Source organism: Panthera uncia, chromosome B1, assembly GCF_023721935.1.
Source record: "Panthera uncia isolate 11264 chromosome B1, Puncia_PCG_1.0, whole genome shotgun sequence".
NCBI classification, from domain to species: domain Eukaryota; kingdom Metazoa; phylum Chordata; class Mammalia; order Carnivora; family Felidae; genus Panthera; species Panthera uncia.
The window spans coordinates 90,060,157-90,074,277 of NC_064811.1; the positions used below are offsets into that span (position 1 = coordinate 90,060,157).

Here is a 14,121-nt window from a genome sequence, read left to right on the forward strand (position 1 = left end):
CTTTAATCTATTTTGAGTTAATTTTTGTGTGTGGTATAAATAGTAGTCCAGTTTCATTCTTTTGCATGGTAGCTGTCCAGTTTTCCCAACACCATTTATTGAAGAGATTGTCCTTTCTCCATTGTGTATTCTTGGCTCCTGTGTTAAACAGACCCATTTTCTAACCAGTTCCTGGAACATGGATGCAGAGAATCTGGCCTTAGGGTGAACATGCCTAGAGCAGTGTTTCCCAAAGTGGGTTTCTTGACACAGTTGAACTATGAGACCCTAACTAGTAAGAGTTCTTGTTAAATTCAGTTAGAGATAAGCAGCACAGCATGATGTTTAAAAGCTAGACTATGTGATCAGAAAGACATGGCTTTATTATTTATAAATAATTAATCTGTTACTTATTGGCCATGTGACTATGTCACGTTAACTGCTCTAAACTTCCGTCTCTTCTTCTGTACAATAAAACCACTGAGAACCCACCTCCTGGTATTATCCAACTAAATGAAACAATACACTCAATGTGCTACCCTAAGAGATAACGTTATACCCAAGATGTTGGCTATTGCTGTTCTGGTGATACTCACCACCTACCTTCTTGGAGTATCAAAAAGTGTAATGGCACATTAAAGGGTGAGAAGTCCTATTGAAAAAAAAATCTGCAGAACCTTCTTGTCCCAGTTACCATCCTGAGAACCTGGAAGACCTCTTAAGGTTGACGATGAGAATCGGACTGAGGGTTAGGTAGGGGCTATTTTCTGCTTTAGATGACACATGTCTACCACCACTCTGGGACTAGGGTGGCAAACTTCATTCGCATTTTTCAGAAAGCAAAATTGGGCCCCTAGGCTTGTCTTTCAGAATTAAGATTTAAATTCACCTCTCTGGCTCCCCTTTCTGGATGTATTATTTCTGGGTCACTTGGTTTCTCTCTCACCTGCCTTGAATTTTGACACTAATGAATAAGCTGAGAAAAAAGCTATGATTGTCCACCAAAACAGATGGGGTTAGTCTTTTAGAATGAAATAAAACTTTCTGTGGTTCATAAAACCCAAGTTGCCCCTCAAGTCAGCCTCTTGAGAGGCAGTAATAAATGACTCTTCTTAGGGGTTTATGGTAGGAGCAGTGAAAGGCGTCAAGCTTTCTTATGTCATCAGGTCCATCACTTTAAATCTACCTTCTTTCTGCATGGTGTTGTTGAATCCTGAAGGTCTGGAGCTTCCTTTTCACTGTCTGTCCTGTGAACCTGCAGTCTGTTTCCAGATTTAGAGCAGGAAGCCTGTGGTGGGGAGAGCAGGGTGCCATATGGGCCTGAGAGAAGCCCAGGATTTTTTGTTAATCTGATTGCGAGAATCATTTATGTGCTAACTAGGTTCTGTGGGTCTTTGCCCCCAGGGGGCAGAAGAGCTTGGCTTCCTTTTCCCATTTACCTGTGTGGGACCTCTCCCACCAGCTCAGAACAGGTGAAAAAGGGACTGTTGTGAAATATTCTGTTTCTACCGCCCACTTCAATCAAAACCTGCTTTTCCTAATTGACCTCTGAACCAGCTCTTGGAGTCACTAATGAACATCTTCAGGATGCTCCAAGCATTCTGGCCTCCTTTGTAATTTCTGCAGATCCCCTGCTAATCCCCAGGTTGAGAAGTCAGAGGCTTCAATTGATTTGCTGTGACCGGTTTGCTGTTTTGGGGTTTGTATTCCTTAGAAGTAATGTTTGATTTTCTGTGCACTTCCCTTTTACTGAATGGCACCCAAAATAAACACCATAGGTTTTGCCACGGGAAACTTTAGCTGTTCCAACATGCACATTCTGCTGACTTTCAGATCCACAAATTGTCCCACACACTGATGTTTACAGAGTCTTTGACAGGTCTTAAAAACCCTAATTTATTTATCATTTCCTGTGGTAATACAGAATGACTATTTTACCAAGCCTAATTTTTAAAGTCTTTCATTTTTAAAAGAATCATGTTACATTTCATGTCTACAAATACTCACCCAGGCCCTACAGTTACACAAAATGATGCCAACAGTGTAGGGGGGGAAATGAACAATGTTTTGAGGGAAGTGGAATTAAAATCAGGTACATAAGCAAAATGAAGATTGTAATGTCTTAACATATGGCAATCCAGACCAAGGCAGGAAAGAGGGTGATATTGGGCTGCTAATTGGGCACCAACTAGTGGTGGCCATTGGGAAACATCATTGGATTTCCTCATCTGAACTAGATTCATGATTTCCAGTTCACCAAGATGTAAGAATCATCTGGAATGTCTCACCCTCAGCCCAGCCATTATACTAAATTGGAATCTTAAAGGAAGGGGTCTGCAAAAGACACACACACACACACACACACACACGCATGCACGCACACATATACACACACACACACACACAACATTCTGATTCTTTTGGACAATTTTAGGAAACACTGATAGGTAATGTTTAGGATCTTTTTAGTTCCAAGAGGATGCTATCTATGATTCACCAGTGAATGGGAAAAATCTGAAGAGTAAATTCATTAATTCATACTTAGTACTGTAATAAATATTTTCTATTTTTTGAAAAGTTAGTGAAGTTAATGTTATGGTTTGTGTTTTATGGATCTAAGTATTCTTCAGATTTCTCTTTGATTTATTAATTGTAATATCTGGCCCATCTAGCTCATGGTGTTATATTAAGGATAAATGAGATCAAGATGTGGAAGTTTGTTGTTGTTGTTGTTGTTGTTATTATTGCTATTAGTAAAATAACCACTGTAGGATTGACTCTGCTTTTATGAATTTGATAGATCTGCTGGTGTCTTTGGCTTTGTTCCTTTGGTAAAAGCCAGACAAATTAGCAAATTACAATTATTTCTTTATTACTTTTTTATTCAAAAATTTTGAGTACCTATTATGTACAAAGTGTTGTGCTATATTCTGTCTAAAATTTTTAAAGTACCTTTTCTTTCTCCTTTTTTTTTAAACCTGGAAACCTCCCATTCAGTAATACTTTTATTTATTTAAAAAATTTTTTTTCAATGTTTATTCATTTTTGAAAGAGACAGAGAGAGCGGCAGGGGGTGGGATACAGAGAGACAGAGGGAGACAGAGAATCTGAAGCAGGCTTCAGGCTCTGAGCTGTCAGCACAGAGCCTGACGCTGGGCTTGGACTCACGAGCCAGGAGATCATGACCTAAGCTGAAATTGGATGTCCAATCGACTGAGTCACCCAGGTGCCCCTATTTATTTTTTTTAAGTCTTATTTATTTTTTTGTATTCTCAACACCCAGCATGGGGCTTGCACTCATGACCCTGAGACCAAAAGTCATATGCTCTTCTGACTACCCAGCCAGGTGCCCCCATTTAGTAATACTTTTAAATAAATAAGTTTTATTGAATGAATAAATGTATCATTCATGTATCAAGTATCAGCACATAAGAAAATTAATAATACGTATTGGGTGCATTTATTCAATTTATAGAGAGTACATGATACACATTTCAAAAAGAGGACTCCTAGCAATAAATCTACAGGCCCACAGATGAGTAGCTATGAGCTTAGGGTGCCTTTTGCTATATGACTTCCTTTCCTCCAGGACACACTGCTGTAGGATAGATGAGTTACACCAACGTTCTCATCCAGGGGTTCAAACCTGAACAGTGGCACAAACCTATATAGTGAGACCTTGGTTGTGGGAATCGGCAGTGGCAAATTATATTTGTGTAGTGCTCCATAATTAATAAAATACTTTCCCATATAAAATTTCATTTCTTTCCTCAATAATCCTCTGATGTAGCAGTGAGGTCCTGTGCAGGGAAGCTATGGTGCCAGGACTAGAAACAAGGTCTCCTGGCTCTCAGTCCAGTGCCCTCTTCCCATTTCTTCTATGATACTTCTGGTTCCACAGCTAGAGTGGCAATAGGAAATGGACTGTCCTCTGTATCTGTGCAGGAGTCTTCTGTTGTGGGAAAGATATGGGAAGAGTGATTTGAGCTAATTCTCCTAGACATTCATGCCAGCATCAATTTCAGACTCTCATGATCTTGCACCCCTTCCTTCCTCTTGTATCTATTCTGATGTCCTCTAAGGTGGAGTTAATGTTCTCTGACCTTAGAACATAATTCCTGAGTAAGAGGTTGTTAATCCATCATTACGTTTAGTCTTTTTTTTTAAATATTTTTATTTATTTTTGAGACAGAGAGAGACAGAACATGAGCAGGGGAGGGGCAGAGAGAGAGGGAGACACAGAATCTGAAGCAGGCTCCAGGGTCTGAGCTGTCAGCACAGAGCCCAACGCGGGGCTCGAACTCATGGACCGTGAGAATATGACCTGAGCTGAAATCAGACGCTTAACCGACTGAGCTACCCACGTGCCCCTCATTCCGTTTAATCTTTAGAACAATGAACACGTTCACTATGTCACATTAAGGTATTAAAGTCTAGTGTGGATGCAATGTGAATAATATGTGAGAATAATGTGAACCTCGCGGAGAAGCAAGAATATGTTAGCATTCATCTCCAATCCCCCACTCATCCCAGAGGTTCCAGAGTTATCTAAAGGCAGGGCTGAAGGAGCCTTCTCACGCTCAGGCAGAAGAGACCAAGGCGACTAATCTGGCTGCAGGAGACGAAGCTATTCTCTGGCATTATCTTGAAGCATCAAAGGCAAGCTCTGTGCAGAGTCAGTCAATGTGCACTGAGGTTTCCAAAGAAAGGTATCAGGTTCCCAAAGCAGGTGTTGGATACTTGGGAGTCTGAGAGGGAAGGTGGCATCACCTGGAACAGGAGATGATAGGGTTAGGGCCCCGGGCAAGGCCCTGCAGCAATCGAAACTCCAGTGCAGTCTACCACCCAAATTTAGCAAATAAAAATATAGGGCAACTAGTTAAATTTGAATTTCAGATAAACGTGAAATAATTTTTTTAGTGTAAGTATGTCCCATGCAACATACATGCAATTCAGATTTAACTGGGCATGCTGGGTTTTATGTGGCGATGCAAACAGAGACAAAGCATCTCAGAGCTTTCACAGGCTGGCATTTCAGTTTTTCCTGTTTCCACTTAAGACCTCTTCTTTCCATCATCTTCTATGTCATTACTCCAAAGTTCTTTCTGTTCATTAGGTAAGAAGAGGAGGTGGGCTCCATTTCCAAAATGATAATATCTGTAATATTATTTCCAATTTATATAATTAAAAGTTACCTTCATATAGACCCTATCCACAATAGAAAACAGGTGGTTTCTTTTTTAACATAAAATGGCATTTTGTAGATCAGAGTAGAAAGTGGTTTTCTCTTCAAGTAGTTCTCTTTTTCATAATTGGCAATGTTCATTTCGTACAATTTGTGAAGAAGACGATTTATAAAATTAAGTAGGAATATCTACAGGAACTTGTTCTCTATACAACCGTCTTCATTTAAAATACAAAACCAGGGGCACTTGGGTGGCTCAGTCGGTTAAGCATCTGACTTCAGCTCAGGTCATGATCTCATAGTTTGTGAGTTCAAGCCCTACATCAGGCTCTGTGCTGACAGCTCAGAGCCTGGGGCCTGCTTCAGATTCTGTGTCTCCCTCTCTCTCTGCCCTGCCCCCCCCCCCCCATCACACTCTGTGTCTCTCTCTAAAATAAGTAAACATAAAAATAAATAAAATATAAAAACAGTAATTAAGAATTAAGTCTACTTGTATTAGCTGTCATGGGAAAATACTTTATCTAAATCAGATAAAATCCTGAAAATGTCTTTCTTCCCACACAGGTCCTGAACCCTTCTTAATTTTCTCCCATGGAGGCAGTATCTTTAGGATTGACCTGGACGGAACGAATTATGAGCAGTTGGTGGCTGATGCTGGTGTATCAGTGATCATGGATTTTCATTACTATAAGGAAAGACTCTATTGGGTAGATCTAGAACGGCAACTTTTGCAAAGAGTTTTTCTGAATGGGACAAGGCAAGAGGTAAAGTACATTTCCCGAAGCATTTGAGGGATTTCTGTATAGGCTGACAAACATGATACAGTTAATTTGCGATGTATAGATGAGTGAAAATTACATTCCAATTCAAATGTTTCTGGCATTTGTGGATATTTATTTATTTTAAAGCTCATTCAGGGGCGCCTGGATGGCTCAGTCGGTTAGGCATCCAGCTTCGGCTCAGGTCATGATCTCGCGGTCCGTGAGTTCAAGTCCCGCGTCGGGCTCTGTGCTGACAGCTCAGAGCCTGGAGCCTGTTTCAGATTCTGTGTCTCCCTCTCTCTCTGCCCCTCCCCCGTTCATGCTCTGTCTCTCCCTGTCTCAAAAATAAATAAACGTTAAAAAAATTTAAAAAAAAACTCATTTATTTATTTTGAAGGAGAGAGAGAGAGAGAAAGGGGAAGAGAGAGGGAGGAGACAGAGAATGCCAAGCAGGCCCCATGCTGTTGGTGCACAGCCTGAGGCAAGGCTCCAGCTCATGAACCATGAGATCATGAACTGAGCTAAAGCAAGAGTGGGACGCTTAACTGACTGAGCCACCCAGGCACCTCAGAGATATTTATTTAATCTGTATCTGTGGTATGTTACTAAATAAGCCCATAAACGTGGCGCTGATATTCAGAAGCCCCCCAAAGGAATAGGATGTGAATGTAATTTTGAAAATATGTTAAGTTCATGAAGTATGGATTATTTACATGGTTGCTTCCAGTGGTTCTCAGCTGAGGGCAATTTTGCCACTCAGGGGATATTTGGCAGTGTCTGGAAACATGTTTGGTTTTCACATCTGGATTGGGAAAGCGGGAGAATGAGGTAGTAGCATCTCATGGGTAGAGGCCAGGGATGCTACAAAACATGCTACAATATACAGGATGGCCCCCACCACAAGGCATTATCTGGCCCCAAATGTCAGTTGTGCTCGAGTTGGGAACCTGTTTTGTCTAAATGGGTTTGTCATGGGTTTTAGTACCTGATATTTAGGAGGAAAACCTTTTTTGATTCTTAAGGTGTTTGCACTGTGGGAAAAAAACAAGAAAGCAGGTGTCAGATATGGAGTATTTTGCTTCAAGTACATACAAAAGATCTTTAGTCTTTTTCCCTAACTGATGGAGCCCTTCAATGAGTCGCAGGAGGAATGTTCTCTCAATTCCTGAGAGGTGGATTATAGAGACATGTGACTGGAGAAACCTTAAGCATTTATTCCCAGCACAAAGTGCTCATTGTTTTGTTTGTTTTTCTTTAAACCAAACCTTTCTCCCTCCAGTTATTCTTAAAAGCTTCAATTAAGTGCTAATCTCTTTTATCACGTCTCTGATACTTACTAATGTCACCTTTAGCAAGGCTGACTACTCAATATTCTCCAACTATCCGTAGAAGAACAGTTTCAAAATCTTGAGTCTCCAAATCTGGAGGGTTTCCTGTCACAGACTAGGAAAAAAAATTAAACAGTTGTGACTTTGTGTCAAGTCATTAGGAGAGGATTGACCTGATGCCTAAAATCCACCATTGTTTTTCCCTTCTTTGGATTAAAACATTATTTAAAAAGGACACCTGTTAAAATACAATTTACCTGGGTAAGCTAATATATTAAGATACTAGCAACTGGTTAAGTGGATTGGCTAGATTACTTTGTGTGAGGTATAGGAACAGTACAAGCTCGTGAGATTTTTGATCTCTGCCCATTCCGAGTTCAGTCAAGTCATGTCAGTGGCTGGAAATCAGCAATGGTGGCAATATTTACAAGCCAAGGAAACCTGCAACCTCACATACCAGGGCTTCTCCCCACCCCCCTCCCTCCACCCCCTAGGAAGACTGACTGGTTTACCTGCATGCCCTGGAATTAGGAGATAACAGACATTTTTGTTTGGTCATTTTTACCATGAGAGAGCAGGAGGCTCTCCCACCCAAGGGCATAAAGAGAAGCCCTCACTTTGGGCCATAGGGTCATAGTATGAGGGCACTGAGGACCTATAGAAAGGGAGGGGCCTGATGGAAGAGGAGGGGCTATGAAAGTGGGACTCTAATGAGAAATTCATTTATTTTATTAAAAAAATTTTTTTAATGTTTATTTATTTTTGAGAGAGAGAGAGAGAGACAGAGTGTGAGCGGGGGAGGGGCACAGAGAGAGGGAGACAGAATCAGAAGCAGGCTCCAGGCTCCGAGCTGTCAGCACAGAGCCCACCTCAGGGCTTGAACTCACAAACCGTGAGATCATGACCTGAGTGAGATCTGACCTGAGCCGAAGTCGGACGCCCAACCGACTGAGCCACCCAGGCGCCCCAAGAAATTCATTTATTTTAAAGTTCTGTGCACAAATGTCAAGGACACCTTTAGAATCTCACAGAGCTTAGAATTGAGTTCAGGTGAGGATATGGAAAATTCCATTAGCAAATGGATAAAGTGTCTTTAAAATAGCTTGGAAATTCCACTGTTATTATGGTTGAAATTATTAGTACATTATGGTTGATTGCCTAATTTCAATAAGCATAGGATAGTTTTCCACTTTAAAACTAATGTATAAATCCTATGCCCAGAAGTATTCGTGTGGTAGGGTTAACATTGCTCTGTCAAAACAATGGCACCCTAACTGTGCCATATGTTAAGATCTTGTGAGTGCACAAAAATGACAAGTACCTAAAAGAATAGATTTTTATACGAAAAGATGAAAACAATGGTTATGTGAATGAGAAAATATTAATATTTTGAAATTTGATTTTACAGACAGTATGCAATATAGAGAAAAATGTTTCAGGAATGGCAATAAATTGGATAAATGAAGAACTTATTTGGTCAAATCAACAGGAAGGAATCATTACAGTAACAGACATGAAAGGAAACAATTCCCGTGTTCTCTTAAGCGCCTTAAAATATCCTGCAAATGTAGCAATTGATCCAGTAGAAAGGTAACTGCTGTTTTCAGACACTGAAATGTATTTCAAAACTCTGATGGTAGTTCCTGGAATCATAGTATTTTGAACTCAAAAGGACCTTCTCATTGAGAGGGTGGCCTGAATTTGAACCAAGGTAGGCTTCCTGTACAAATAGTGCTTTTGAGTACCGTGATTTGCTGCTGTACAAGCACAATTGCTTTTTTAACTTGAAATCACATGGAATTTCCACAGCAGGGCAGTAAATGTTTGTTGAATTGGAATTTCATTCAAAATAGTCACACTCATCCTGGGGGCCTCTGAAACACTGAAAGAGTTGGCCATTTAAGTGACTTTACCTTCAGTTATGTGTCTATGTAATGTGCTTGCTCTCAGGTTTATATTTTGGTCTTCAGAGGTGGCTGGCAGCCTCCACAGAGCAGATCTCAATGGTGTGGAAGTGAAGATTCTGTTAGAGACGTCAGAAAGAATAACCGCTGTGTCACTGGATGTGCTTGATAAACGGCTTTTTTGGATTCAGAACAGTAGAGACGGAAGCAATTCTTATATTTGTTCCTGTAATTATGATGGAGGTTCTGTGCATTTTAACAAACACCTTACGCAGTAAGTTGTGCTTTTGGTGTAAAAAAGAATAGCTGTTTGAAGTTTGTCCAGTGGTTCAGCACAGACTGGGGCGTCCAAAAGACTTGAGAACCAGTCCTAGATTTACCATTTATAGGACAAGTGACTTGTCCTATAATATAAGAAAATAATATCCTATATTAGGATAATGTCCTATAATATAATGTCCTATAATATAATAAAAGATTAACCACTTATAGGAAGGTCACATGACTTCTCAGTTTCCTTTAACGTGCGGATAATAGCAGTAGCTATTTTTTGGGATTATTGTGAAATTTAGTAAAATTAATTAAGTAAAGAAATGCAAATAAAAATAATTAACAGAGTTTTGGCATCTGGTAAGTTCTCACATGTTGGTTACAGTTTTGTTTTGTTTTTTTGTTTTTTTTGAATTACTATGTCATGTATTTGTGAAGCACCTATGTTTCATTTGGTTTACTGTCTTGCCTGTAACTGACTCTCCTGCTTATGGTAAGAGGCAGAAATTAGTCAAGTGTGAAATGGATACAACCAGAATGCACTCTTACACAATTCCTATTTTCTTCTTTGTTTTATTTTCATCACACTTAAGTGCTGATTAGCAAAAGAATGAGACAATGAAGTTTAAGCTAGAAATCATATCCCATTAACTCAGATTATGACTACATAAATAAAATTTTAAATTTAACATCTGCTTCTAAACCTAAAGGAGAAACAATTGGAAAGGTAGGTAATTAAAATTTAGTCAATACACTGAAATGAAGTGAAATGTTAATAAGCCCAGGAAGAAGTGTTCTGCTATTATTTATGGGTTTTTTTCTGTTTTTTGTTCTTTTTTTTTAAGGCACAGTTTGTTTGCAATGTCCCTTTTTGGTGATCGTATCTTCTATTCAACATGGAAAAAGAAGACAATTTGGATAGCTAACAAACACACTGGGAAGGATATGGTTAGAATCAACCTCAATCCATCATTTGTACCATCTGGTGGAATCAAAGTAGTGCATTCACTTTTACAGCCCAAGGCAGAGAGTGATGCTTGGGCACCTGGTGAGTTATCGTTGACCTTGAACAGAGTCTGGCACTTAGTCCCCACCTGTCCACCTGCTCAAGCCAGACACTTAGGGGCCATCCTTGATTCCTCCCACTGCCTCACCCCAATTTCCAATCTACCACCAAACCCTTTCCATTCTACCTCCTAAATACATCTCAAATATCCATTTTTCTTCTCTACTGCCACCACCATCATCCAAACAACCAGCATTTCTTGCCTGTTCTATTGTAGTAGCCAATCAACTAATCTTTCTGTTCTTGCCTCTTGACCTTAAATAGCTAATCTGATCCATTAACTCCTGTGCCTAAAACCCTTCAAAAGCTTTCCTGTGCCTTTAGACTGAAATGTAACATTTTACCAGGTTGATCAATATTTGATGAAACTTATCTAACACTCTGTTCCTCACTGGATTCTGACTCAAGTCTTTCCATAGTTGTTATGACATGCCATCCCCTTCACATCTTTAGGCTTTTGGAGTCACTCCTTTCTCTTCCCAGACTTCCTTTCAATTCTGAGCTTCAGTATGTCCTCAGATGGACAGTCTCTGGTCATCCAGTCAAGAGGAGGCAAGGGCCCTACCCCTTATTACCTATTTTTTTTTTTCTCAGTACACCCTTCACTGAACTCACCCCAAGGTGTAGTTACATATTACTTTGCTTTCTTTTTTGTTTTCTCTCCTGCTTAATTATAAATGCCGTGCAGGCAGGGACCATGTCTGGTATGTATATATTATTAATTTATTTAAACCACCCTATATTCAGTGGTTGTTGATTTATTTATAAATGAAGAATTTTAGATAACGTTAATACAATGAGTGGATTGACTGAATCTAGTCATAGTCCCAAATTTCTACTTTTAAATGTAGGCTTCTCTGTTTGAATTCTTTAGCACATGCTTTTTTTAGGTAGGCTCCTCAATATGGCTTATCTACCATGCGAATGATGTTATACTAACATTTGCTATATGTACAAGCTTAATTTCAAGCAGGTTTTGACAGACATTTAATCTTATCCCCAATTAGCCTTGTGAGGTTCCGAAGCCGAGATGGAATTGTTTGTTTTCTCTTCTATCTGTTGGATGCCACTAGGGTTTGGTAATAGTGTGGGAAATGGTAGGGACTGTGAGTCCCTGCCACAGTTAGTATATAAATGGGTTTGTTCCTGCCCTAGACATAGCTCCTGAACAGAGCTGTGGAGACTGAACAGGAGGACAGGCACGAGATTGCTGAAGGGAGGCTAGAATCTAGAGGAATTGACATTATTATTACTTACATCTTCAAGGAGGTAACTAATAGTGTAAGTGCTTTTTAACCGATTTCTTTAAAAACTTAAAACTATAATTTTATTTGCGTAATGACTATGCTTTTAATGCAAGTAATAAGGCACTTCCAAGACTAACATAAATCCCAAGAGATAAAGTGTTTAGTCAGACAAGTTTTTTTGTAATGTTTACTTCTTTAAAAAAATTTTTTTTTATATTTATTTATTTTTGAGAGACAGAGTGAGACAAAGTGAGACTGGGAGAGGGGCAGAGAGAGAGGGAGACACAGGATTGGAAACAGGCTCCAGGCTCTGAGCTGTCAGCACAGAGCCTGACGTGGGGCTCGAACCCACAGACTGTGAGATCATGACCTGAGCCGAAGTCGGACGCTCAACCGACTGAGCCACCCAGGCGCCCCAATGTTTATTTATTTTTGAGAGAGGGAGAGGGGGGTTCAGGGGAGAGAGAGGCAGACAGAGGGAGACAGGCGATCCCAAACAGTCTCAGTGCCATCAGCACCATCACGAACTGTGAGATCATGACCTGAGCTGAAACCAAGAATCACGTGCTCAACCAATGGAGCCACCCAGGCGGCCCCAGAGAAGTCATTTTTTAAAAACTGATTTACTTGAATTTGTAAAGCAGAAATTATGGGAAACAGTTAATCTGTGGGTCGGAGTGTAACATTAAATAGCAACAACCTGGTGGAGTGTTATAAATGAGATGGTGACCATATTCCACACATGAACAGTGAAACTGATATTCTGCCAGATACCTTCCATGGGAAATAGGGACTCAAACTGTCTTCAAATATGACTCATTGTCCAAGTGGTGATTACCCACAACAAAATTGGAACCAACAACTACTATGAATAATTATTGAGTGTCATTTGTAGTAGTTACAGATATGTCCATCAACACCTCTTACATTTATGTGTAACCTCATGGTTTCCAAAGTATTTTCATGAACACTATTTTATTGGTTTGTCCACAGCAGTATTGTGAAACAGAAAGGTCAGCAATAACTGTGCTCATTTCATAACTGAACTGTTTAAAGCCTAGAGAAGTAGGGTGTGTTTTCCAAGATTACACAGCTTGTTAATGATGGATTATAGGAGAAAAAAAGCCTGGTGCTAAGTCTGTTGTTCTTTCCACCATAAACACTTTAACTCTTCAGAATCCTTCACGATTACTCAGCTTTTTTTTGATAGGGAAGTCAAATACGATAACTGAAAGCATGAATTTCAGAAGAAAATCTATAATGATTTATTACAAAACAGCTTCAAACAATCTGGCAAATAACAGCATTTGGTTGGGAAGCCGCTGCCAGCTGCAGAGCTACAGGCTAACCTGAAATCTAGAAGACCGTGGCATTGGTGATATTGGCTCCAGTTATTGATCAAAGATTGGGCTTCATATATACTCCAAGTGTGAAGAGCTTTTGACTTCAAGGACGCTGTTACTTCAGCTACCATTAAGTAGGTGTAAATTGTTTTAGTGCCTGGCAGAGCAGGAATTCTTCACGTGGGACTTAGGGTCTGTGAATCTCTTGATTGTATGATTAGACGAAAATATGCAATTGTCCCTCCCCAGGAAGATGATATGGAGCTGCCATCAGGTTCCCAAAATGCCTTCACGTTTAAAGACATACTACTCTAGAGGCTTGTTAGTTCCTTCTGGATAGTGGGCTTACAACAGGTGGATGGTAATAGTACTTTGGTTTGCAAGGCATTTAGTCACGAGATTACTTCAGTGGGGAGATAACTGAGAAGAATCGTGTAACCTGGTTGACATTATTTTTTACATAAAATGTAAGTATTTATACACATGAGAGTGTCAATAAACTTACTTCATGCCAAATGCCTAAACTATCACTTATCAAAGTATGTTCTAAAAGACACTAGTTCTGTGGGATTTTATGGGATTATTTGGGGCCAAAAAAGTTTCAGGATCAAATGGTTTAGACAGACTGGGTTAAATGAAATTAAACAGGTGTCTTTTTCCCACGTGATTTCTCAGAACCACTCATCTGGCTAAGTGCCTTGTTAGTCTCTAAGGGCCATACAACCTATGCCATTTTCCTATTTTATTTCCTACGCAGCAGTCCACTGGACTCCTAACTCTATTCTTTCTAGCCAGACCACTTTCTTGAGATCTAGACCAAAAAGAAAAAAAGAGAGACTGAGGCACAGTGAGAGTTGAACTACAGAGAAAATTGATTTAACACACTGGGGATTTATTCATAGCATATGAAAGTGAGCAGCCCCAGTGAAGACTGTCCGACCAAGGGCAAGGCCACAAAACTTCATAAGGAAGACTGCAGTCATTTTTTGGTTTAAGTAATCCATGGCTAATTGATTCGGATTGCCTGGTTATAGAGGA

The 14,121-nt window shown here is 39.8% G+C and overlaps 1 protein-coding gene across 6 annotated transcripts in view; it reads left to right on the plus strand.

Annotated features, from left to right (window-relative positions):
- Window positions 1-14,121, plus strand: part of EGF (epidermal growth factor) — a 105,462-nt gene that overhangs the window by 19,271 nt on the left and 72,070 nt on the right. For all 6 annotated transcript variants that reach the window (XM_049631039.1, XM_049631036.1, XM_049631035.1 and 3 more), the window contains exons 2-5: window positions 5,729-5,928; window positions 8,662-8,843; window positions 9,204-9,431; window positions 10,273-10,475. In XM_049631039.1, the coding sequence (XP_049486996.1) occupies window positions 5,729-5,928; window positions 8,662-8,843; window positions 9,204-9,431; window positions 10,273-10,475 (813 nt within the window). The remainder of the gene's footprint in view (window positions 1-5,728; window positions 5,929-8,661; window positions 8,844-9,203; window positions 9,432-10,272; window positions 10,476-14,121) is intronic.